Raw genomic sequence first — 27385 nt, 5'->3', positions numbered from 1 at the left:
CCGACAGTCAAGTTTTAGGTGTACAGAGAGGAGCGTGAATTGTAGTGATGGTGGGAAACTGGACTTAAGAGAGGCCTTGAAGTTTAGAAACCTTTTGAATAGGCAGGCCTAGAATTAATCAGTACACAAACTGGCCATAGCATTCAGCTCTAGAAGGAGCCCTACTTCAGCATTTCCCGAAGTGTGTTTTGCCAGACGTTCTGCATACATGCATTGGAGAGACAACACCGTTACCCCGTTTCTTGGCGCTTCACCATACACATAGGCATGCTGAAGTTTCAGAAGAGTCTTGTTGCAAAGCACACCCTTAAACTCTGTTTAATCAGCCCAAACAGAGCCTGAGGAGCATTTAAAGCTCATGTTCCTCACTGCTGCCCTGGTTTTTTATTATGATAGAGCAAACTTTCAATTATCTGCATGTGCAGAGGGCATCAGCACTGTAGATAATCTGAACCAATCAGTAATAATTGAAGAACATACACAATGCACATAATACACACACACACACACACACACACACACACACACATACACACTCACACACATCCTCCCTTGCAAAACTCTTTGGTAGGTGATTTTGTCATGTCTTTTGCACAGGGAGCTTCTTTGCCCAGCAGCCCTTTCTTCCCCATTCCCAGCCCTCTCCCTTGCTCATAAATCCCTTCCTTGAGGACGTCTTCCCTGACTGCACCAACCCCACTGCACTCACTCCTTGGGTCTGCATCCTTTCAGTGCACAGGTTGGGCAGTACCAACTCCCACAGGGATTTCCAAGGGTCCTGAAGAGTTTGTCACATGTGGAAGCTTCCCTCCCCAACTGGATCACCATGACTCCAGCGACCAGGGTACCAAGTGCTTATGTTGGCTCAAGAATTGCTGCATATGAATGAACTTCTTAGTGCATATGAATGAACTTCTAAAGAGGTGTGTGTTAATAGTTGAAATTGAGTGGCAAGTGAACGCACGGTGAGTTGAGCCAGAATAGAGGCTGCCCAGAGGCCACAAGCTGGGATCTGAGCTTCTGCTTTCACCAGAGACTCAGATACTTTGTTAGTGAGTTACTAAGAAGAGAACAAACCAGATGAAAGGTGCTGTGGGCACTGGGGCCGAGGGCCGAGACCTGGAGGGCTTCTGGGATCATAGTGCTCATTCCTGCAACAAGGGCCGTTTCCTCTCCTGTCTTCCCTTCCACCATCACACTCTGCCTCACTTTCAATTCTAACTTCCAGGAAAGGAGAAATCCAAATTTAAAGGCTTCAAGAGATTTTTTGGCAAGAAGAAGAAAAAAGAGCCTGAAGATACCCAGGGAAAGAGGAGGCTCAAACCAAGCTTGTCCAGTGACAGTATTAACATCTCTTCTGTGAAGCCAGTTTGGGAACGTCAACAAACCAAGCCTGGGTAAGCTCAGGTGGGGCGGGGAGTGGGGGCGGGGCAAGGGGCAGGTAGCTAGATCCAGGTCCCCCTTTGGCAGCCAAATCTCCAATGGGCCTTTGGTCCCAGGGACTCTCGGCCTCCCTGCCTGTGGGAGCTGGGTCTGGAGGCCTTTCCCTGTGCGCGTATATGTATATATATATATATATATATATATATATATGTTTGCTGTCTGGGCTGCACAGCTCAGTGGGTTGGATGGAGCGTGACAAATGCATACCCCCTCCCCCAAGAGTGCTGTGTGAGAGGGTGCGGGTAGATCAGGGCAACCTGCGCTGTCACAGCTACAGTGACATGTAGGGGCCTACCATTAGTTAGGAGCTGGAGGACTCTCTTTCATAGGGTCAGGATGGCCTCCGTCGTTTAGGAAGCTTGATCTGGTTTGCTTGCCCAGCCCTCAGACTCCAGATCTCGTAATGCGTGATTAAAGTCTTAGATAGTGAAGCCATCTAGCTGGGTTGGGGCATAAGGGTGAAATCACTGTGTTAATGTAAGAACAAAAAAGCAAGCAAGCGAAGAATCCAAATGCATTTCTCCCTCCGTCCCAGGAGACTGGGGGAAACGCCGTAACCGGTCACAGGAGGTGGGGAAGGCTGTTTCTCAGCCACCATTGCCACTCCTATTCAAATTTTCATCTTTGAAGCCTCAACTTCCACTTCTTATTGTGGAAAATCTGGATACCCAGTACCTGCAGCTGTTCCTGGATCAGTTGGATTCCTGTCTATGGAGTTCCACTTGGGTCTGTTCCCCTGGCCTTAAACTCCAGACTTATCTGGACTCCCTACAGAGCTCACGTGTAGTGCTACCCACTCCCTCAAGGCTTTACTTGGAGGTAATGGGACAGTTAGCAAACATGTCATACTGCCCACTAACAGCACGTAGGTCTCCTTAAAAAGGACCTTAATGAGTGCATTGAATGTGAGGTATTTCAGATAGCTTTACTAGCAAGGGAGATGGTTTTGCAAAGGGGCTTGCCTCGTACCTCACAAATCATACCATTATAGACCATTGCATTAGAGGTCTAAGGAAAACTAAGACTAGCCCTACAAAAAAACCAGAGGGTGAGGTGGGAGAGGGAAGTTTGGGTTTATTCTGCTTTGTCTCTACAAATTGGCAAGGGCTGTCTCTACTGAAGTTCTACCTTGCCCCTTTTTACTTGCGCCTCTCCCTTCAAAATGGTCCACTTAGTCTGATGTATTCTCCAGACTAAGAAGGTGTGTGCATGTGCACCTCTGGGGCAGGGCGGGGCGGAAGGGAGGAAGGGAGAGTGAGGGGAAGGGAGAGTGAGGGGAAGGGAGGAAGGGAGAGTGAGAGGGAGTGAGTATAAGTGCATGAACTAGTTCATACATGAGGAAGCGTGTTTTTCTAAGGACCTGAGATTGGTCTTTTTTTTTTTTTTTTTTTGCAAGGAGCGTAAATTAATTAAGAATATACCTTAGGAGGCCTGAAGTTCACCCCTGACCCGAACCTCTTGCTTAATTGCTAGGGGAGAAACCCTGGAGAATATCACTCGGGAGTTAGGGAGATCAGCTTTTTTCATCCATTGAAGCGATCAGTCATAACAAAACTTATGGCCAGCCCTCTCCTGTGCTGTACAATAGGTCCAGTATCTATTTCCAAGAGTGTTTTAAGCTGTATCTGATAGAACGGACAAATCCCATTCCTCTATTTGATTTTTTCGTGGGTGCTGGTGTACTACACTTTATTGCCTTTAATTAAGGCCAAGATTTTATTTGGATTTTGGATGTGTTTTCTTTTCTTTGCCTCCAGGGAGTGGACAGGAGGTTTGGTTTCCGACAACCCTGACCACAGCTGGTGCTAATGTAATCCTTTGATCAGGGAGGGCTTGACACTCGAGAGCCAGTTCAATGGTTATACTCTGGCTGATGCACGGCATGGAAAGGCCAGAGTTTCTAAGCCCACTTATGGCCTAACATTTCCTTGCAGTTTTTCTGCACAAAGCAGGGGAGGTGGAGTAGTCACAGATCCTACACTGGTCTCGAGCCTGATTTGAGCCAGCAGGTCATAGAGAAGCAGTGAATGGAAGTGTGTATGTGTGCATAATGAGCGAACGTGTAGAGATGCTCTCCCAGTGCTGCATCAGAAACAACTCCATTGTGTTTCTCTAGAGTCACGTTAATTTTCTGCTATTTTCATAAAGCAGAGAATCTTACCTTCACCACCAGGGTCACCTGGGTAGGAGAGTTTTAGGGAAAATGTGGGTAGGACTTTACTTCAAATTGGCAGACATCTGCCTCCTCTCCTCCCCTGCTGGCCCACAAGCCACCTTAGCGTGGGTGCCATTTTAATCCCCAGAACACCACATTGTCCTCGGAGTGTGTCACAGTCAAATATCCCACGTGCTCATCCCTCAGCCAGGCACAATGACAAGGTGGGTGCTAGCCCTACACTGCCTGAGCTGCTACTCTAGTTACCATTTACAGATTCTTTTTAAAAATGCCAACCTACATGTATAATTTGGTAATAAAGATAATAAATGGAAAAAAAGTATTTGAAGTATTAAAAATTACTTTAATTTAAAAACATTTTCATCCCTTCCTAAAAGAACCCCTGTACCCATTAGCAGTCAATCTCCATTCCTGCCTAACCCCAGTCCAATCATAGGTGGCCACTTATCTACTTTCTGCCTCTATAAATTTGCTTATTCTGGATATTTCATATATATGGAATCATACAATGTATGGTCTTTTGTGACTGGCTTGATTCCCTTAGCATGTCTTCAAGAGTCATCCATGTTGTAACATGTATCAGTACTTTATTCCTTTAAAAATTGAATTGTATTCCACTGCATGGATATATTACACTTTATGCACTCATCAATTGACAGATATTGGGTTATTTCCACCTTTTGGCTATTATGAAGCATGCTGCTGTGGAGATTTGTGTATAAGTTTTTGGATAGATATATTTTTATTTCTCTTGGGTATATACCTAGGAGTGAGGTTGCTGGGTCACATGGTAATTTAATGTTTAATTTTTCAAGGAACCACCAGACTGTTTTCCAAAGTGTCTGAATTCTTTTACATTCCCACCAGCAGTGTATGGGGTTTCCAATTTCTCTACAACCTTGCCAATACTTGTTATCTTAGTTTTGTTTCTAGCCATTCTAGTGGGTATGAAGTGGCATTTCATTATAGTTTGAGTTTGTATTTCCCTGCTGACTAATGATGTTGAGCATCTTTTCATGGGTTTGTTAGCTATTTGTATGCCTTCTTTGGAGGAATGTTTATTGAGATCCTTTGTCCATTTTTAATTAGGTTATCTATATTTTTATTTTTTGAATGAAAGATTCTTTAAATTCTATTGTGCTTTACAATTTTCAAAAGTTTCACACACATGATTTCATATAATCCCATAGTAACCCTTTTCCCCCCTTACCCCTATATTGCCCTTCCACCTTCCCTCTTCCCACTGGTAACCACTAGTTTGTTCTCTGTATCTGTGAGTCTCCTTCTTTTTTGTTTTATTCTTAGTTTGTTGTAGTTTTTAGATTCCACATATAAGTGCTATCATACAGTACTTGTCTTTTTCTGTCTGACTTATTTCACTTAGCATAATCTCCTCCAAGTCCATTATGTTGCTGCAAATGGCAAAATTTCATTCTTTTTTATTTTTATTATTGAATTGTAAGAGTTTCTTATATATTCTAGATACAAGTCCCTTATCAGGTATACAGTTTTTCTCCCATTATGTGGGTTGTCTTTTGAAGTACAAAAGGTTGTAATTTTGATGAAATCTATTTATCTGTTTTTTTTTCCTTTTGTTGCTTAAGTTTTTAGTGTCATGTCTAAGAATCCATTGCCAAATCCAGGTCATGAAGATATACCCCTATGGTTTCTTCTAAGAGTTCTGGCTCTTATATTTCGGTCTTTGACCCATTTGGAGTTAATTTTTATATGTGGCATGAAATAAGGGTCTAACTTCATTCTCTTGCATGCGGCTATCCAGTTGTCCCAGCACCATTTATTAAAAAAACTATTCTTTCCCAATTGAATGGTCTTGGCACCCTTCTTGCAAATCAGTTAACCATAGATTAATGGGTTCATTTCTGGACTCTCCATTCTATTTCATTGATCTATATGTCTATCATGCCAGTACTACACTGTCTTGATTACTGTAGCTTTGTAGTAAGTTTAAAATTGGCAAGTGTGAGTCCTCCAACTTTATGCATCGTTTTCAAGATTGTTTTGGCTATTTGTGGTCCCTAGCACTTCGCTTTGAATTTTAAGATCAGCTTGTCCATTACTGCAAAAAAAATTTTTTTAAGGCAGCTGAAATTTCTAAAGAGATTGCATTAAATCTGTAGATCAATTTGTGGAGTATTGCCCTCTTGACAAGATTGTCTTCCAATTTGTGAACATAGGTTGTCTTTCCATTTATTTAGGTCTTCTTTAATTTCTTTCATCAGTGTTTTATAGTTTTCAGAGTATAAGTTTTACACAGCTTTTGTTAAATTTATTCCTATTTTATTCTTTTTTATAAAAAATTTTAAATTGAAGTATAGTTGACATACAATATTATGTTAGTTTCAGGTGTGCAACATACTGAGTTGATCAAATACATTATGAAATGATCACCATGATAAGTTTAGTAGCCATCTGTCACCACACAAAATTATTACAGTATTATTGACTATATTCCTTATGTTGTATAGTACATCCCCGTGACATTTATTTTATACCTGGGAGTTTGTATCTCTTAATCCCCTTCACCTATTTAGCCCAGCCCCCCACCTCCCCTCCTCTCTGGCAACCACCAGTTTGCTGTCTGTATCTATAAGTCTGTTTCTGTTTTGTCTTGTTTTTTGTTTGGTTTTTTAGATTCCACATGTAAGTGAGATCATATGGTATTTGTCTTTCTCTGTCTGATTTATTTCACTTAGCATAATAATCTCTAGGTCCATCCATATTTTATTCTTTTTGGTGGTATTGTAAATGGAAGTGTTTTCTAAATTTCACTTTTGGATTGTTCATTGCAAGTATATAGAAATACAATCAATTTTTGTATATTGGTCTTGCATCCTACAACCTTGCTGAACTCATTGATTAGTTCTAGTAGTTTTTAATGGGTTCCTTAGGAGTTCTATACACAAGATTATGTCATCCGTGATTAGAGATAATTTCACTTCTCCCTGTCCAGTATGGATACCTTTTATTTCATTTTCTTACCTAATTTCCCTGGCTAGAACCCAGTACAATGCAGACTAGAAGTGGTGAGAGCAGACATCCTTGTCTTGTTCTTGATCCGAGGGAGGAAGCATCCAGTCTTTCATCATTATGATATTAGCTGTGTGTTTCTCACAGATGTTCTCCGTCAAGGTTGAGTGTATTTTTCATGAAAAAGTGTTGGATTCTACAAATGCTTTTTCTGCATCTATTGAAGTGACCATGTATGTGGTTTCTTCTTTTTATTCTATTGATATTGTATATTACATTAATTGATTTTCATATATTAAAGTAACCTTGCATTCCTTGCAAGTCCTACTTGGTCATAGTGTATAATTCTTTTTATATGTTGCTGGATTCAGATGGCTAGTATTTCATTGAAGATTTTTGCATCTATATTCATAAGATATATTGGTTTGTAGTTTTCTTTTCTTGTGATGTCTTTGGTTGAAAATTTTAAAAGGTGAAATATATTCCCACATCCCCAAAGGAGTGTTTTGTGCCTTTAGCCTTTCATTTGCTTCTAACTTTCCCCTGATTTGTCCTAATGTAATTCTTATCAACCTGGTTCCATTCCCAATCAGAAGGTGTTTCCATCTGGGTTTAGCAAGCTGGAGGTGGGTAGGGTGGGTGCATAAGATGACTTTGAAAACAGGACAAATATATTGCAGAACCCTTGTGTGAAAGAGGAAAAGACCTGGTGAATGAAAGTATCCAGCATCTGGGCACATATTTGATATTTTTAATCAAAACAAAAACATTAGACACAAATTGGGTGTGAAAGATATTTTATAACTCTCATCTTAATAATAGCAAGATTCAGGATCTTCCCTCCCCTTCCACAGTGTTGCCACTACTGAACTGTATACTTTCAATGGTGAATTGTATGGTATGTAAACTATATCTCAGTAAAAGTAAAGCTATTATATAAAAAAGATACGTGTTGATCATTTAAAAAAATCAAAATTATGCAGAAGTACATAGAGTATAAAATGAAAATACCCCTCCTGTTCCTAGTGCCATTCCTCAGAGGGAACCACCACTAACAATTTGGTGGATGTCCTTCCAGACTTTTCTCTATGAACACAAAACTACATATGTATGTAATATATGTATATGTATTAAATGGGACCATACTATTCTTTATTTTTTTCACTCTATATCTCACGGACAACTTTCTGTGTCAGCACATATGCTTCTGAGGTGTCTATGGTAGGCCATATTATAGACATATTGATACATGTGTCTTTGGTTCCTTTGGTTCCCTTGGCTGCTTTCATAAGACTTTTTCCTTCCTGTCCAGGGCCAAGAGCAGCATGGGGAACAAAGCCCTGTCCCATGACAGCATCTTCATGTTGGAGTGTGAGTCTGAAAGATCAGGAAGCAGAATATGCCCCTCTCCAGAGGTCCAGAGAGGCAGACTGCTTCAGGTAATAGTGAACTCGAGCATCAGTGCCTAATTGGACTACTCATCTTCCATTCCCGACTCCTCTCCTGTCAAAAAACAAGGAGGGAGGAATTTGGACCTGCTTCTCAGCTGATTCTACCCCACTGTTGGAAACATTGAATGAGAGAACAAATAAATACATGATGTGCTTACCTAGTGCCCGGCACACAGTGTTGGCTGGTATCACCATATTCACTTCTCTTTACACACCCCAAGAATGCTTTAAGTATTATGACAGTGACATTCCACTGTTAATGTGCAGGCATTCCAACCCCCATGTTTTTTCTTTCTTCCACAGAGATCTCATGATTTTAGAACTCTGCCTAGAGCTTGGACTGGTAGTACGCATGGGGCTGTGTTTGGAGCTACACCGCAATATGTGCCCAGAAGTGGAGTCTGGGTTGCAGGCACCAAGATCACTGAGGTAGCAGGCTCCAAGATCACTGAGGTAATCGAGGAGAATTGTTCAAAGTCGGACAGATAGACCTACACTTGAATCCTTGCTCTGCTACTTATTGACTCTGAGACTTTGGGCTGATTGCTTAACCTCTCTAAGCCTTCCTTTCCTCATCTACATTGGGTATAATATTAATATCTACCTCAAAGGGTTGCTCGTGAGGATTGAATAAAGATTCAGAGAGATTAAAGAAATTGCTCAAGCTGACCCATATAGTTAGTGGTAGACCTGGAACTCTGACCCAGATGTGTTGACCTCCAAACCCATAGTCTTTCCCTTACCCCGATCTCTAAGATGTTGAGCTTCTCTGGCCCTGCCTTCACAGGAAGGAGGGTACATCTTTAGTCTCTGTAAAATGCAACACATACGTAGAAAAGTCTCTTACCTCCAGTTACCCCTACCCATTGCTCAGTCAGACTCTTCTCCACTAGAGAGCTGATTATTTTGCATTTGGCAAGAGGTAACTGGGGCTTATTTCTGACATGTCTGCTTAAGAGCCCCTATCTCTCGCTCTGGTTTTCATACTGTGTGTGGAAGTTCTGCTGGGTACATTAGCCATGAAGGGTGGAGAAGCAAACACTGAGATGGTCACCAGTAGCGCTGATCTTATGGTTGTAAAGCAGCCCCTAGGTCAGCAGACTGTTGGCCTCTTGCACTACAGCAGGAAAAGTCACTTCCATGAACTTTCCAGTCTTCTTCAGTTTTAAACATCAACACCAGCTTTCCCTTGTCTCCACAGCTATACTCCCTTGGCATCCAGTGGCAAAAATCCAGGTACACATGGCCAAATGCCACGGGGTTATTTCTCATATTCAGAAAGGGGAAAACTGTTTCCTGGACTCCTCCTTCTCTTCCTCCTCTCAGTCCCAGAAACAAAGAGACTCTTATAGAAGAGATAGCCCATTAAAATAAAAAAAGATAAGAAAAAGATTCTAGGGGCATTTCTTCCCACAATGAAGGGGGCAGGGAAAACTACAGTAGCCCAAAGACAGGTTTTCAAATGTCTGGTTTGGGCCCACACCTCATACTTTTGGTTTGCTCCCTTAGTCCCTCCCCTGGGAAACAGGGCTGAAGATGGAGTAGGGTGTTAACAGAAGCTGAGTCATCAACAACCAGATTGATGTTTGCGTGGGAAACTTCCCTTAAGTGCCAGGGTGACATTCCTAAATGACAGGGTGCTTGATAGCATTAAGTCAATGGTCCTGACATGCAGTGTTGCATAGAAGCTGGGGTAAATACGGACTTGGCCAATGGTTGGGTCCCTTGAAGGAGCAGGATTCTTAATGGATTAAGTGACATTCAGAGCAACTGGGAGATTGCGGGAGAGGAAATCCAGGCATACAGTTTTGTTAGAAATACCAAGACCGAGCCAATTTTTTGTTTTGATCTGATAAACGCACGCATCCCCCACCCCCCGAGAGGGGGTGTCAGCGCCCATCGACATGTATTAGCTCTAGGATTACCACAGTTATCTAAGTAGGAGAGGAGTGAACGGCCAAAGGAACCATAAGTGATTTCATGAGCCATTCGGAGTTTCACCGCCCCAGCTGTGCATACTTAGACACGCATGGCTTCATCTCTGACAAGCATATGCTACTGGCAAATTTTCACCTGAGGTCCTATCTGAAGTGTTAGGAATGTGGGTGCCTAGATTACTCTTCAAGATGTTTCATGTTCTTTTTATTTGAGGACAAATTGACAAGAAGAGGTAATAGCAGATTATTAGCATCTTCTTATTGTTGAATCAAACTGAATTCAGTAATTTAAGAAACTGAGACTACAAAGCAGCTTTTCTTATTGCTCACAGACCCAACTCTCCCTCTGCAGCCCTTCTTAAGGAAGCAGGCGCACCACCTCTTCTGGCTGTTGCCTTTAAACTTCCTGAACTTGAGTATGGGCCATCCCCTTCCTGGCCCCTGTAGTTAGGAGACAGGAGTGCAGATGGGTTAAGAACATAGGCTTAAAGACAAGCAGACCTTTTCAGATGCTTGCTCTGCCACTGTGAGAGTTAGGGCCAGTCATGTAATTTCTCAGACCTGGTTTTCCCCATCAGTAATATGGAGACCACAAGAGCAAATGCTTTCAAAGAATTGTAAGGTTTGAATGAAATACATCTATGGAGAGCACTCTCTGCCTGGCAGGGAGAAAAATCTCAAATCAATAACTTAACTCTCCAGATTAAGGAACTAGAAAGGGTAAAGCAAGCTAAACCCAAAGCTAACAAGGGGAAGGAAATAATAAAGATTAAAGCAGAGTAAAGCCTTCAGTAGAAGTTAGCTGCCATTAGTATAGTGATTATTATCACAGTTGGGCTTGGGGATGGTTAATCCCCAGGGTCTCTCCGCAAGAGCCCCCAGTGGGGCCTGGTAGTAATAAGAGGGCACCTTAGACATTGGCTGGGAGTACCCCACAGGCAGAAACTCACTGTGGCCCCTTTTCTTTGGCTTTGAGAGTTTGACTGCCGTCTGTCCTGAGCAGGAGCAGAGCCTATGACAGAAGCAAGTATGTCAGCTCCATGACAACAAGGATTTTGTTCTGTTTATTGCTGTAGGCCCACTGCCTAAAATGGGTATGGTACACTGTACATGCTTAGCCAGTATTTGTTAAAGATAAAATCAGGTATTCTGATCCACATCAAGAGGACCATGTCAGGGACCAGTGCCTCAAATTCAAGTGTACCATGAACTTCAAACTGGAATCAACTAAATCAGTCTGCTGAAGCTCAAGGTAAACCCAAATGATCAATTTTATCTACTTCAGAAAACTAGTAAACCAGTTCTAACCAGGACTAGTTCTGTAGATTTTCTAAAAATCCCAGAAAATCAATCTTGACAGGCTTAAGATAAGCAACCACCACGGTCAAGATTTGATCCAGACAATTCCTGGACTGATAGAGTGATAGAAATCAGGATTGGAGTTTGGATGCCAAGCCCAGATCATAACTCAAAGACTCACCTTCACAAGATCTGGACTTCCAAAGACAGGGCCAAGATCAAAACAAAGATCAGACTCAAACAAGATTTATAGTTGGCATCAGTAGGAGGTAACACCAGGATTCTGGTTTTGATCAAACAAGCAATTTGAAGTTTCTGTCTTTGGGGATTGGCAAAAGTGTGCAGCAACCCAGAGAGTGAACCAAGGCTCTTTGTCTTTGGTTTGAGTACGTACTGGAAGGGAAGACAAGGAGGTAGGAGATTCTTTCCTTGGCTCATTGTTTTCACTTTGGGTTCTTAGCCCTTCAATCATTAAGCAACAAGTAATTTGGAGGAAGGCACACAAGTTTTAACTTTTTCCTTCTATCCTCCTCCTTGACAGATCCCACCATGGCGCCCACGCCAACCCAGCATCAGCCCACCTCTTATTCGATCTGACACAGTCTCTAAGGATTTTGAAGAAATCTCTGTTGATGATGAGCCACCGAAGAGCCCACAAAAGAAGCATTCATCACACATGACCTTGACATTGAAGAAGGCAAGTGTTAGCTCCATCCTAAGTCGCAGGTTGTGGGGGACGCTTTTATTCCTGCTGTAGCTCAATACTAGGGGGATGTCTGGGGAAGGAGCTGCCATTCTTGCTTTTGATTTGCCTGGTGGTTTACATTTTCTGTCCAATTTTACAAACCAAATAATTAGCACTGTAATTTATAAGCAATGGAAGACCGTATTTCTGAAAAAAAAGTTTGTGGCTGTTTTCAGTTATTTCACAAAGAAAACAATAGAGATTTTTATGGAAGTAAAGCCTCTACAGATTCAAATGCCAAAATCTCAAAGGTTAGGTCATGTAGTATTGTTTGATAGACACACATTCGTATGAAAAGTCATTTGACACAAGAGGGCAGGTATGTGTATTTCATATGTCTAGCTTTGCCAACCAAAAAATACCCATCAACAATTGGAAAATCAGCAGATGGTGCTCATATCAACACTTCCATTCTCATACTATTGTGCGGTTAATTTGATTGGTTGTTTTTGAACTTGAGAGGGCTTTTAGAGTGAAGTAGAGTTTAGAACAATTAACCTTGGGGACTAAAAAGTATACAGAAAAGTAATTTATTATGAAGATAATTGGCCAGTCAGCGCAAAACTCTGTTTTGATGTTAAAAGATTCTATGGAGGGAAGCAGCCTTCAGTTAGATATGGCAACAAAAAAACAATTTGGTTAGGACCAAAGTGAAAGCACAGGCTTTAACATTCCTTGTTGTCATGGAGCTCACATGCTTGCTTCTGTCATAGGCTCTGCTCCTGCTCAGGACAGATGGCCGTCAAACTCTCAAAGCCAAATTAGGATGCTCACTGATTTATGAATTTAGGCTACGACAATAGCACTAAGTCAGACAAATTGGAACAGTCTGAATTGGTGGAAGGATTGAATTAGATAACATTTTTTATCATGGTAAAATACACATAACATAAAATTCATCATGTTTAAGTGTACAATTCAGTGGCATTAAGTACATTCACAATGTTGTGCAACCATCACCGTTCTCCACTTCCAGAGTGGCTTTGGTTCCTGCATAAGGAAGCCCCAGGCCCACTAAGCAGTCACTCATCATTCCTCCTCCCTCTCAGCCCCTGGTAACTACTAATCTGCTTTCTGTCTCTGGATTTGCCTATTCTGGATACTTCATGTAAATGTAATCATACAATATGTGGCCTTTTGTGTCTGGCTTCTTTCACTTAGCATAATGTTTTTGAGGTTCATCCATGTCGTAGCACAGATCAGTACTTCAGTCATTTTTATGGCTGAATAATACTCCATTGTATGGATGTCCCATGTTTAGTTTAGCTGTTCATCCATTGATGAACATTTGGGTCCTATCCACCATTGGCTATTGCTGCTGTGAACATTCATACACAAGTCTTCGTTTGAACACCTGTTTTTAATTCATTTAGGTATATACCTAGAAGTGGAACTGCTGGGTCATATGGTAATTCTATACTTAACTTTTTGAGGACCCACCAAATTGTTTTCCCCAGCAGCTACACCACTTTACATTCCCACCAACTATATATGAGGGTTCCAATATCTCTACATCCTGGCTAACACTTGTTATTTTCCTTTTTTTATATACACTGTTTCTAGTGGGTGTGAAGTATCTCACTGCGGTTTTGATTTGCATTTCCCTAGTGACTAATGCCGTGAAGCATCATTTCATATGCTTATTGGCCATTTGTATTATCTTCTTAGGAGAAATGTCTATTCAAGTCTTTTGCCCATTTTTAAATTGGGTTGTTTTTTTGTTGTTGTTGAGTTGTAAAAGTTTTTTTTTATATTCTGGATACTACACCCTTATCAGATATACGATTTGCAAAAAATTTCTCCCATTCTGTGAGTTGTTTTTTAACTTTATCAAGAGAACGAAATTGGACAAAATTTTAAAATTTTTGTTGAATTCCAATTTATTGATTTTTTTCTTTTGGTACTTGTGCTCTTGGTGTCATATTTAAGAAACCATTGCCAAATCTAAGATTATGAAGATTTACCCTATGTTTTCTTTTAAGAGTTTTAGCTCTTATATTTAGACCTTTGATCCAGTTTGAGTTTATTTTTACATATTGTGTGAGATAAGGGTCTAACTTCATTCTTTCGCATGTGGCTATCCAGTTGTCCCAGCACCATTTGTTGAAAAGACTATTCTTTCCTCCATTGAATGGTCTTGTCACCCTTCTGCAAATCACTTAACCGTAGATGAATGGGTTTATTTCTGGACTCTCAATTCTATTCCATTGATCTATATGTCTATGCTTATACCAGTACTACACTGTCCTGATTACTGTAGCTTTGTAGTAAGGTTTGAAATCAAGACGTGTGAGTCCTCCAATTCTATTCTTCCTTTTCAAGATCGTTTAGGCTATTCGAGATCCCTTGAAATTCTGTATGAATTTTACAATCAGTTTTTCCATATCTTCAAAAAGACACATTGGGATTTTGATAAGGATGGCACTGAATTTGTAGATCACTTTGGGGAGTATCACCATCTTAACATTAGGTTTTCCAATCCATGAACATGAGATGTCTTTTCATTTTTTTAGTTCTTTAATTTCTTTCAGTAATATTTTGTAGTTCACAGTGTGCAAGTCTTGAACCCCTTGGTTAAATTTATTTCCAATTAGTTCATTCTTTTTGATGCTATTGTAAATGGAAGTGTTTTCTTAATTACCTTTTTTGGTTGAGTATGATTGTTGTCAGGCCCAGCAACCCTGTTTTCAGATGTATGGCCTTGCAGTGTGGGTCAGTGATTTCTGGGGTGTTTTCTAGAGTTCCCTGCAGCATATCACTCAGAGATCAGAAACTTCAAATCTAGGTGAACCACTTCCAATAGGTAAAATGATCACCAGGTTATGGACGCCATTGGAAATAATTTCCATTGTGAATTGTATTATTATGCTCCCAACAGAGCCATTTGGATAGTAAGGACTTTTTTCCTGATGCTTTTTTCTTCGGCAACCATGCAGGGGTGGGTTCAGAGCACTTAAGTCTGATTCAAGCTCTTTCTTTCCCTCTTTTAGGCAAAACCAAAGCAGGAGAAGCCAAGCCTTCCACTGGCTTCTGAAGAAGAGAAAAGCACAACCGAACCGAAAGAAGCTGACCAAAAGAAGCCGAAGAAAGACAGTACAGGTTGGCACATCTTCACCCTCACCCAGAAACATGTCCTCAAGCTTAATGGCATGGTGCTACGTGACAGGAACCCAGGCCTGCTGTTGTTGGTCCTCGGAGAGCTTTCAGTTTAAGATGCATACTAATGTGGTCCAAGTTTATCCATCTAAACTGCCCAATTAATACAGTTGCCACTTGTGTGAGATTTAGGTAAAGGGTCCTACCTGGGTTCCTATTGTACCTAAATGAATTTCCAACCAGAGAGGTGTTTTATGTTTGTTTGTAAGTTTGTTTAATTCTAAGTCTAATGTACATGCTGAGTTCCTCAGTGAGCCCAGATATCTGAGGGCAGCCAGTGATTTCCCCTTCAGCATTCCCCCTCAGCAACAGAACCAGATAATAATAACAGAACTGGCGAAAAAAAACCCTGGTTTTTTAAAGTTGCTTTTCTCTTCCAGTAGAGAGAGAAGGTCTTGTGTTAACAGTGAGACCAGTTCCCATATCCACGGGCAAAGAGGGCTTGGGCAGATGCAAACAGATGTCCTTGGCAGCCAACACCCATCAAATCCCCAAACAACAAATACCACTGGAGTGAACATCTCTGTGTGCGCGCGCGCGCGTGTGTGTGTGTGTGTGTGTGTGTGTGTGTGTGTGTGTACGTGGATGTTAGCTCCAGCTGATGGCAATCTAATTTCAAGCAATACTTGATAAACCAAAATTCCTGTTCCACAAACTAAGTCAAACAGCTATTTCATATTTTTGCCACAAAGGATTTCACATTTCACATGTGGGTTCAAAGGCAGGATATCCCTAAATACGTTTTCCCATGAAAAGTAACAAAACCACAAAACTCTTCTGCATAACAACGACAAAACAAGAAAGAAATTAAATGAGTAATTTCTTTTGCTTTCTTTTTATCCTCTTTTCATATTTATTTTTAATAGCTGTCACTTTTACACACAGAGGATAATACTTATTCAGTGTCCATGAGGGCAGATACTTTGGTTTTCCATGTCATGGGAGTGGTTTGGAGTACAGCACCCCATGCTTGGCACTATATGCTGGATGTGAAACCACTAGATGGAGCTAGGGACCAGTGGATGATGAGGGAGGGAGGGGAGGCCCCCGAGGACCCTCCCACCTGGGGATTAAAATAAGTTCCTTAGTAAAAGTAGTAGAGAGGAGAGGAGCAGTCTGTAGAACTGCTGCCTTGTGCTTGACCTGAAGCCTGTGGACCGATGCAATTGTTAAGGCTTTCCAAGAATGGCTTTGCATGTATATTACATCAGATTATTTTAATAAAGAGAGTTGAAAGCAGAAGAAATGGGGGGCCATAATCCTACCTTCCAGATAACCCCTGTTGACACCTTTCTAAAAAATAAAGCAATACCTGCATATTATCTAAAAATTAAGTAGAATTAAGTAGAAAATATAAATACTAGATAGGAAGTAAAATTTCCCTTCACCCTGCCCCAGTCAGTTTCCTAAAAGGTAATCGTTGTTACAAGTTCAAAAATTGCCTTTTGCTGTGTCTCACATCTAATGGTGGAACAGAGTATTGATATAATGGTGACGTGCCAAACTTGGAATCAGTTCATAAAACAGGATTTCACTTTGATTTAAAAATTTCCCACCACAGAAGGCTAATAGTGACCAAGTTGTTCTCTGTCTTCTGAATAGCTACTTCTCCACGCTAGGGAATTCAATAGCAGATAGGTACCCATTGGGCCAGGGAGGAGTATTCTTATTTTACAAAATCAAAAGTACACATCTTTCCTTTCCTTACTTCTATTTGGTACAGGCGCCTCAGGCTGGGAACAGAGAAACAAAACTGGGATTTATGAACAGAAGACAACAGGTCAGGCTGCAAACAGAGATGCTGCTGAGAGTCAGGGCTACGCATTTCCAGCAGCGTACAGAAGACAATGTGGCAGAAGAGGCTCAAGTACTTCAGAAGCAAGTGAGCGTGGATCCAAAGGGAGAAGCTTTAAACCATCCAGTCGAGCACTTGGCCTGGGTAATGGAGCTGGGTCCCCACCTGCCGGTAAGACTGCCAGGGATTTCCTTTCCTGGCACCTGCCCTTGGAGAAGCAAGTCATGGAGCAGCCTCCAACGGCACAAACAGAAAGCGCTACTCCTCAGGAGCTGCTTTCAGATAAAGATGACATGGGAAGGAGAAGTGCCGGTATAGATTTTGAAGCCAGAAAAGCATCAGCATCACAACCCATAACTGAAGACATGGAAGAGTCCATGGTTAGTGGTCTATCACCATCCCATGAAGATGGGGCTTCTGGAGCCAAGAAGACGGAAGCCGGAGCTGCTCTTTTACCCGTGGTAGGAAGCCCTTCTACAACCCAAGATATTTTCTCAGTGACACTGGAGGATCAGGGGTTTCTGGATCCTTCTCATAGCCAGTCAGAAGAGGAAGAAGTGTCCAGCTTTGATTTGAAAAGTGTCCAATTTAAAATGAAGTCAGATCAAGATACCTACAAAGAAAAGTCTCCTGGAAACGTTCTCCAGGCCTTTACAGCAAGCATTTCAGATACCGTGAGAGCTTTGGTAGAGGGAGGTACTTCTGCAGAGAGGCTGCCTCCCAGAAGCCTTTCCCCGTCCTCGCAGAAGCTGAAAGCTGAAGCCGTTGCCTCAGATTCAGAGAGTACTTCAGAGGCGGGCAGTCGTTCTGAGCAGCAGCTGGCTCCTGGATATTTTTTCCAGCCCTCGAAGAAGCACAAATATGAACAAGAAGTCTTCCCAGAATCAGAAAGTTCAGCCGTGGGAGTGAGCGGTCCCGAGCAGCGGCAGTCTCCTAGGCAGTGGGCTGCTGGATACTCTTCCCAGTCCTTGGGGAAGCCAGAAGTGGAAGCCGTCTTTTCGTGTTACGAGAGTGCTTCCAAAGAGGGGAGCGGCTCTGGGCAGCAGCAGGCTCCCAGGCACTCTCTCCAGCCTTTGAGGAAGTCCAAAGATGGCCAAGAAGTCTTTGCAGAATCAGGTTTTGTCGTGCAAATGAGCAGTTCCCATGAGCAGCTGGCTCCCAGATGCGCTTCCCAGGCTCTGGGGGAGCCTGAAGATGAAGTCTCCACAGGAGCAAATAGTTATGTCGAAAAGTACAGTAGTGCTGAGGATTGGAGCAGCTGTGAGGAAAATCGGCCTCTCGGACCCCCTTCGCAGGCCTTGGGGAGGCCCAAAGACCAAAAAGAAGTCTCCTGGGCTTCAAAGAACGTACCTGGAGTGTGGGGTGCTTCTGTGCAGCAGATGCCTACCAGGCACCCTTGCCAGTCCTGGGTGGGCCCTACATCCGAGCAACAAGCCTCTGCAGGTCCAGAGAGCGGTGCTGCGGAGTGGGGCATTTCCATGGAGCCGCAGCCTCCCAGAGTGACTTCTCAGGCCCCGATGAGACCAGTAGTCAAACAACCAATCTCTGCAGGTCCAGAGAGTGTCGACATTGAAGGGGGTGCTTCTACCAAGCTCCTGCCTTCCAAACATTCCCAGTCCACTGTGAGACCTAAACTCCAGCAAATGTCAAGTTTTGAGGGTGCTGCTGTTGAGGTGAGAATTTCTGGGAGGTCACTGCCTCCCAAATATCCTGCCCGGTCGGTTAAAAAGTTTAAAGTTGAGGAAATGTCCTCACGTCTAGAGAGCATGGCAGTTGAAGAAGGCATATCTAAGGAATCGCTGCTTTCCAATCATCTTTTCCAGTTGTTCATGAAGTTTATGGTCCAGGAAATCTTTTCAGAGAGCCCTTCTACTGAGGAGGGCATCTACGAGGATCCCCTGTCTTCAAATCAACCTTCCAAATCTTTGTCGAGGCCTGAAGTCGGGCACCAAGTTCTCTCAGGCTACGAGGGTACCGATATTGAGGGAGGCATTTTTTTGAAGCAGCTGCCTACGAAAAGCCCTTTACCGTGCTTGGGGAGGCCTGAAGGCCTGCAAGAAGTCTTCTCACGTTCAGAGAGCACTGCTGTAAAGTGGAGTGGTTCTAAAGAGCAGCTGCCTGGCAGACACCCTGGCCAAGCCGAAGATGAGGCTGAATTTCAGCCACAGGCTTTCTCAACAGGCCCAGTGAGTGCACCTGCGGAGTGGAGCGGCTCGGAAGAGCACCTGCGTCCCAGACACCCTTTTCAGGCTCCTGCAGTCCCTGCACATCAGCGACAGGCTTATTCAAGTCCCATGAGTGCTGCTGCTGAGGGAACCATTTTGGAGAGCGATCCTAGCTGCTGGTCCCTATGGAGAGACCCAGCTTCTCCAGACAAAACCAAGAAACACAGCCAAGGCTCCGAAGACCTCATTAAGAACATCCTGATTCCTGCTACCAAAGCTGTGAAGTTCACCGATGCTCCTGTCTGGCAAACGTCCACTTCTGGGGACACTTACTCTAAGGAGGAAGTTCTTGAGAGTGGTGATCAAGATAACAGCCATTCAAATTCATCCACCAATTGGGCTGACATTGAAAACGTTTTTGGGGTCCGACTGAGAAAAACCTCTTCCTCACAGAAGTATAAGGGTGAGAAAAAAGATTTTACCAAGCTTCCTTCTGTTTCCCAAAGGGGTCCCCTCTGGACATTTGTCCACACTCTGTCATGGACACATAACCACCTGCCCATCCCCCTTTCCCCATACACCTTACATGTAGGTGGGAGTTCATGCTTTTCTCAAAACACCTTTACATGGATTACGCTCCCCTCAACACCATGTAGATTTTAAAAGCCAGCTCATTAACAGAGCACTATGTTCAGACCCTCAGCTTGAAATCTTAATTTATCGTAAATGTTTGTACTTCCACAGCTTCTTAAGTCACCTGAAATGTCTAAGAATCCACGGCTAGGTGATTTTTGGAGCATTTATCGCTCTCAAAGCCTTTGTACCTTCAGACTCATCATCACACAGGCTTGTCCATGCCTATAACCGTATCCATTCAACCACACACTTGCATTAGAGACCACAAAGTAACAAATGCAATAAGATTTTCCTTGGAGTCAGAGAAATGACATCAGTGACCTAAGCGTCTGGCCTCCTAGGAATTTTCCCAGCTCACCTGGCACCCATTGTCCTACCCTGAGATGGGGATAGGAAGAGGGATGGACAAGGGAGGCAAAGGGACCAGTAAGAGGATGCTTTGCAAACTTTGAAGTACAGCTTCTTATCTACTCAAGGAACTCCTGCCTTGCCAAGTTGTGGGGAGGGCACAAAAGAAGGGGGCCCTTCTCTATATGTTATCTTTTTATTTTCATTTGGCAGTTAACAAGGTCCCCATTTGGGACATTATTGTGGGTAGGTCCCAGCCAGTCTCAAGACCCTGCCTGCCTCACTTTATTTTTTTTTTAAATAAATTATTTTATTTATTTATTTTTGGCTGTGTTGGGGGGGTCTTCGTTGTGGTGCGCGGGTTTCTCACTGTGGTGGCTTCTCTTGTTGTGGAGCACGGGCTCTAGGCACATGGGCTTCAGTAGTTGTGGCACGCGGGCTCAGTAGTTGTGGCTCGCGAGCTCTGGAGCACAGGCTCGGTAGTTGTGGTGCACGGGCTTAGTTGCTCCGCAGCATGTGGGATCTTCCCGGACCAGGGCTCAAACCCGTGTCCCCTGCATTGGCAGGCGGATTCTCAACCACTGAGCCACCAGGGAAGCCCCTGCCTCACTTTAGTTCTAACTTCTTTCATTCCTTTCTCAGGAAAAGCTCCTGGTCGACAGTCAGATCATGCCACCTCAGAGCCAGCTTGGATAACTATGATAAAGCAGCGGCAGGGGAGTTTCCAGGCCAACATTCCTGTGAAAGAGCCAAAAACCAAGAATAGAGCTGGAGCCAAGGCTGAGACTAAGGAACCTAGATATGGGGTAAGACCTGGAGCAGCCCACAAAACACTCCAAAAGGGTGCTGGAGCCAACTGATTAAGCTTACATTGGGAACTTTCCCAGACATGCAGCTCCCCAGCTCTTTGGATGTATTAATCAAGGCAAGGGAACTCTTTGGGGGAAAAGACTTGCTTTATACTCATAGAAATGTGCTCCACTTTATGTTCTTAAAGGATTTGTGAAAAGTAATGAATACGAGAAGATTCTGTAAATCAAATCCTGTCCTAAATATTCTAGAGCAGGATTCCATGAAATTGGTTGAGAAATAAGTAGTTATTAAAAATCCCCAAAGGTCACCACTGGGGTGAGAGTTGAGTAACTATTCTTACAGATATTTTAGGCCTATAAATATGTATTTAAGAAAATATAAATGGAATTAAACTATACATATTATTTTTCACTTATTTTATTTCTGGGCACCTTTCCATATCAGTACATAATGATTTAACTTTATGTAAATAAAGGTAATGTTTGGTGTTTGGGTTTCCATATATTGATTTGGTTTGGTCTGGTACCTCCCTATAGGTTAAAAGAGAAGTTATGTGATGAACTAGGCTAATGGTACCACATGTGGATCAGGCATGCTGGGATGATGTCTTGCTTCCAATGTCCCATTTTCAATGTCTTTGGAAGTTTTAGAATGAGAACCCCTCTTGTCAAAACTACATAAAACTGACTCAAGAAAACTCAATGAAATTTACGTATCGACATGTCTAAGTTCCTATACTTTTAGGTGCTTACTGAATTTGTTGTGGGATCATGTGAAAATCTGTTTAACTCTTTGCTTTAAAGATCTTTTCATTTCATTATTAGTATTTTTAAGGGAGCAGGATCATACAGGGGGCAAAGTCCACCTTGGTTAAAGCTTTGTCAGAGGGAAATACACTAGGGTATATAAACTAATTAATTTAGACCAGTTGTGGAGAGGTTAATTTGAAAAGCTTAAACTGTACAATTCTGAAAAGACCTATTGTTATATCACTTTGTAATGCAAGGAGCGCACGTCAGATGTAAATAGGTTTTGTTACGTAGAAATCTATGGAACTCACGTCAGTTAACTGATAAGATTTGTTTGTGACCACCGCATTTCTGTTAGCTTTCTGTTAAGTGCTGGCAAAGTCCTAGAGAAAAGGTTGTTGTCAAGTTACATAATTCTCATGTTAACCTGTTTACACTGTTTGTATGATTAGACAGCCTTTTCTCCCAGCTCAGAAAGGTGATAAAGTTGAACCAGCTTAGATTTTGTGAACCTAAATTCTGAACCAAGGTGCCTTCTGTGCTATTTCTTTCCTTATCTCTCTCTTTCCTTTTGATTAATGTTGAACTTATAATACCCAGGACAGGACTTGCACCCTGTGATCTGAATAAGTAATTTGCTGTTTTCATGTCAGGACTTACAAGCTTTCTGTTTTCATTTTTGTATTAAAGAGAACTGGCCTTGCAGATGAAAACCAACCAAGGAGGGTTTTCACTTCTGATGTCAACAGACGGGAGAAGATAGCACCGAAGCCACCGAAGTCTACCAAAGCAGGTAAAAAACACACCCCAACCCCCCACTCCCAAAATAGCCCTGGCAGAAGTTGTAAAACTTTTGCAATTTCAGACAATACATGTCTCTTCCCCCAAATCAGCTTATGATTCTCTCATGGGTCTTCCATTAGATACAGATATTAGCTTGTTTTAGGAAAATCCAATTATTATGACTACTATAAGTCAGTCCAATGTGTAATTTTCAGAGGGTCTTCCAGTCTTTTACCCCATCGAGGAAGCTGTATCGGAACAAAATGGTGATCACTCACTAGAACTTTCCTGTGGCTGGTATTCAAGAGGAAAGAACCAAGCCACTTTCTAGTCCATAGCAAAACGGTATTTTCTCACCTTCTACATTCCCAGTGAAACTGCGGAAAATAATCCACTATAAATGCCCAATGGTATTGAATTGTTTTTTAACTATTTAAAAGGCTTGTTTCAGCCCCTCTGTATTCTGAGCAGAGGTATGAGAGGTGGGGAAATGTTGAAAGCTGAAAAAAAACACTGTGCTGTGATAGAACAGAATGGGGTCTCATCAGTAGAGTCATGTGCCAGAGGGATTTTTTTTTTTTCAGAAGGAGCAGGGGGAGGGGAGGATAGATTTATATTGAGTCATCTTTGTTCTCTGCCTTAGTCCGCCTCATGAAGAAATTAAACTAGGAATTTAGGAACCCACCATCTGGCCATGATATAGCAGCACTTGACCTGCTTCTAGCTGTGAACAGTCTCATGGGCACAGTAATCCTATCAAGCGGTTCTCAACTCGCACTGTGCATTAGGATCACCTGATGTGCTTTTTAAAAATTATAGATGGCCCTGGATCCATTGCTAGAGATTCTAATTCAATTAGTTCAGGAAATAGCATGTGCATTTGTATTTTTAAAAAGAGCCCTAGGTGGTTCTAATGTGTGGCCAGGGTTGAGAACCACTGGTTGAGTCTAAGCCACTAAGTCAATCAACCGTAAAGCAGGATGAGGGAAGGAGTAGAACTGGGGAATAGTGAAGTAGGCTGCTAGGTAGGAGTAGTTGATATAATGTTATTTAGCATAGACTTTTACTGGGTGTATCTATTGAGTCACCAACAATCATTTCATACAACATAATGGATTGGCAAAACAAAAACAATATTACCTAATATGAAATTTAAAAAACTGAACAGATACCATACAACATGTTTCCTCTCTGGTCTCAATTCAAAAGTGTAAGACAATCCAATAATAACCACCCAAAGATTGGCAGTTATAGCTGTAGGTATTTTCTCTCAGGCCTTCCCATGTCAGGCCCCTGTGGCTCTAGCCATATTGATGTTACCCTTTACACATACCACCCTATGGCATTGCGCATGCACTGACTTTTCGAAGCCAGAGGAAACCTGAAAGGAGGAAAATTTTTACTGCATCCCATAAACATACCTCAGTATCTCTGGGGCTTCTTACTGCTTGTGTGTTATTTGCTATGGTTCCAGTGGGATTCGAAGATGAGAAGATATTTCAAGTACCTTCTATGGAAAAAGAAACCAGAAGGTCTTCAACTCTCCCAGCCATGCTGCAACAGCCGGCTGAGCCAGCTGAGCCAGTCTGGTTCTCCCTGGCCAAGAAGAAAGCCAAAGCATGGAGCCATGTAGCAAAACTCACGCAATAAATAGCTCCTGGGTGGAGTATCAGCATTTTAAATGATAATTCCCAGTAGCTGTATTAATGCCACGTAGTGAATTATTTACTGTAACCATTTTTATTAAGCATAAGAGCCTTAAAAGGGGAATTAAAGCTAATAATTAGTTGAATGACACAGATGCCATGAATGCCTAACCTTCAGTACAGTCACTGCCAGCATCTGAAAACCCAGCATTTCCTCTATAAAAACTGTGTAAAATGTTTGCACTGTTGTCGAACTGAGAACACTTTAACTTTGAACAATGTGCTGTAGAAGGGAGAAAGCATTTTGTTGGAGCAACTAAGAGGTGGTCATTTCCCTTGATCAAATAAATTCATTCTAATGGAAATGTCCAGATGATTTGGTCCAAGGATTGGCTTTTAGGTTTTATGAGCTTAGTTAAATGCTTCAGTTCTTTGGTTGCTGCTCCAAACTTTGCAAAGCCCCCTAAGAAGAGGTGGTAGAAGTGAAAATTCTGGGCCTCCAAGAAAAATTTTGCACAGCCAGTCCCCCAATCAGCCCACTGCCCTTTGAAACACCTTCTTTGTATCCCTGAGGGCTCCCAACACCTGCAACTTATACAGACCTCTCTTTGCACGTGTCCCATGTCAACCTGTCACAAGTCTGGCGGCAGTGAGCACCTTCCTATGGGGCATAACATTCCTTGGGGATTATCATATTCCTCTGGATGGTTAGCCCATCAGTGTCTGACCTTTTGCCCCAGTGCCACTGTGACCCTTTCTAGTTGCTCAGAAGTGTACTGCACTTCATACATATCCTATTTTTAAAGCACTTAAGACCCTGTTGAAATTCAAAATTCTGCAAATTCCAAAAGCTGTGCTTTCAATGGAGCAGATGGGAAGCCTTCCACAAGGAAGTCTGGGGCCACTAGAGAGCTGTCTTATGCCCTGTCTCCAGCCTTAAGGTGGAAACCTCCGAGTAGCCCAGTTTCTTGTCCGTTTCCCTCAGCAGTCTCTGTTTCAGAAGATTTTAACCTAAGACAAGACTGCACCCTCAAAGCCACAGAACAACTGACTTTCTGCTAACGGGAAGCCTGAAGTGATTGAAGCAGCCTTTCCCTCCCCTCATTCCTAGAGGCACACACACCTCAACAGTCACTAGGCTGGACAGCCCCCACCTCCCCAGTGAACCAGCCACCCCAAGTCCTTCCCCTCTATTCCAACCCCAAACACACTAAACACTAATGGAGAGCTCCCTTTGGATGCCTGGACAGTACCTAGCTCATTTTCTCAGGAAACCCAGAAGTGTCTTAGTATACCTTTCACTGTGTCTGCCTCTGTCACCTTGGGGCTACTTTGCTTAAACAGAAATGCAGACCTAGACATAACTGTGCCTTTAAATCCCAAGCAGGGTGCTGCCTCATGCAAAAAACAAATTCAGAGAGGCTGTGAGGTGCCAGAGCTAATTTAAACCCTTGGTGCTTGGTTTTCCTGATGATGGTATAATGTGATATTGTACAATCATGTGCTGGTTTTGCGTTTTCTCTGTAAAACATCTATTTTTCCTCATACTATATCTTTACCTTTTTGATAATGCTAGGTTTTTGATTGATTGATTGGGTTTGATTTCCTTTGTATTCCCATAGTGAACAGTTCATTAAGGTAGATGCCCTTTACCCAGGCAATGCTGGTAGATTAACTGTTATACCTCCCTTCCCCCTTTTCTCAGGGTGGACCACTATTAGGTTATTCTTACTCTAAGAACTCTCCATTAACAATTTCCTTTTCACAGTTAGCAACAAAAATCTGTTTTCAGTAAAGAGGTTAAGTCTTTTTTTAATGCCTAGAGGCACATTTTGACAAGTTTTCAGCTTCTTTTAGCATTCTTGATTTCTGCTATATGCAAAGCAAATAAATTCAATAAAGCCTGTTCTGTAGTCTGTCTCCGTCTGTCACGTGGGGAGGGAAATTGAATAGGTTATTGACAACTTAGACCCAAGGGTTGCCAGAAAACCAAATTGATCTTAAGAGGTTGTGCGGAGCATAAAGGACCCCTACGCAGGTGTGCCTGACCAAGCTGATGGCCTCCAGGTGGGTGTTTGTATGGGGGAGAGGTGGTATTGAAGAGGAGGTGTTCACATGTGTAAATACCTGGGGAGCAAAGAGACGGGTGGGAGAGAACATGCAGATGGGGATGAGTAGAGGGGACAAGATGGTGGTTGTACTCCAGCCTGGCCCCGGGACTAGGCCTGAGTCCTACTGCAAGATGGGCTACTGGAACAAGCCATTATCAAAAGGAAGGGGCCCCGCTATGCTCAGGTAACAGAGTAACACAGAATGAGCAAGGGGAAGGGGTGATAGAGTGAATATTTAACCTGGCCCTCCTGTAACATTTGTAATATTTGCAGCGTTCAGAAGAAGAGTTCAGTTGGGAATCCACGTAAGATATATCTGAATATTTGAAATGTTTAAATCACCTAATAAACCATTAAATAAAACATGCTGGATCTCCTTCCAAGACAAATGTACTTTCATAATGACCTGAAAGGCCAGGTTGGGATTTAGAATTCGCCAACATCTCTAAGTTCTGCCCCAATGCTGTGGGAAGAGCTGCCCCCTCTCCCCTCCCCCTGCCTATGCCCTGGCTCCTAGGCCAGGCCCCATCCCCTGTTCTGGGCATACAATCCCCCCTCCCCTAAGGCCTGGGAGCACATACCCTGGCAGCGCAGTCAGTCCTCCCCAGGACAGCTCTAAGAGGAGCACACAGGCCCTGGAAGCAGGCTTGGGACTGTTCAGGGGTGCCAGGTGCCTGGAGCATGGGCTAGCAGGGGCATACCTCTTGTTCCCATGGGCTGGGCTCCTGGCCCTATAGGGATGGGTGTGGTTGGAAGAAGGCCAAAGTGGGCCCTCTAAAGCATAGAGCTCAAGACAGAGATATCTCTTGCCTGGGCCTAGAAGCAATACTATATTTACAACTAGCACGGCATAAACACTAACAAATCAGAACTAGTTTGAAGCCCCTCAAATCACCCTATATGGAAAACTGTCTATTGGCTTGCCCTTTCATTTTGAGTAATGATGACAAGGGGCCTGTGCCTCTGTCTCACCATGTGGTTCTAGCCATAAGGAATACATGATAATACATTTTAAAATATCAACACTGGTGACAAAAAAAAAAGGATTGTGGAAGTGTTAAGTTTACTTTAACAGGCATTAGTGGAGCACCTACTAAGTGGAAAACTCAGTGCCTAGGACTTTGGGAAAGAAAGATAAAAGCTT

General features: G+C 42.7%; 1 protein-coding gene across 2 annotated transcripts in view; it reads left to right on the top strand.

Annotated features, from left to right (window-relative positions):
• Positions 1-26036, top strand: part of KIAA1210 — a 73367-nt gene extending 47331 nt beyond the window's left edge. For both annotated transcript variants that reach the window (XM_082445489.1, XM_082445488.1), the window contains 9 exons: positions 1229-1397; positions 7920-8046; positions 8362-8511; positions 11836-11991; positions 15030-15138; positions 16919-19618; positions 20782-20945; positions 22392-22494; positions 23959-26036. In XM_082445489.1, the coding sequence (XP_082301615.1) occupies positions 1229-1397; positions 7920-8046; positions 8362-8511; positions 11836-11991; positions 15030-15138; positions 16919-19618; positions 20782-20945; positions 22392-22494; positions 23959-24134 (3854 nt within the window). In that variant the 3' untranslated portion in view covers positions 24135-26036. The remainder of the gene's footprint in view (positions 1-1228; positions 1398-7919; positions 8047-8361; positions 8512-11835; positions 11992-15029; positions 15139-16918; positions 19619-20781; positions 20946-22391; positions 22495-23958) is intronic.
• Positions 26037-27385: the final 1349 nt, after the last annotated feature.

Source organism: Balaenoptera physalus, assembly GCF_965194825.1.
Source record: "Balaenoptera physalus genome assembly, chromosome: X".
In the NCBI taxonomy this organism is placed as follows: Eukaryota; Metazoa; Chordata; class Mammalia; order Artiodactyla; family Balaenopteridae; genus Balaenoptera; species Balaenoptera physalus.
The sequence above is the reverse complement of the archived record's forward strand: the minus strand, read 5'-3'. Positions and strand labels throughout refer to the sequence as shown.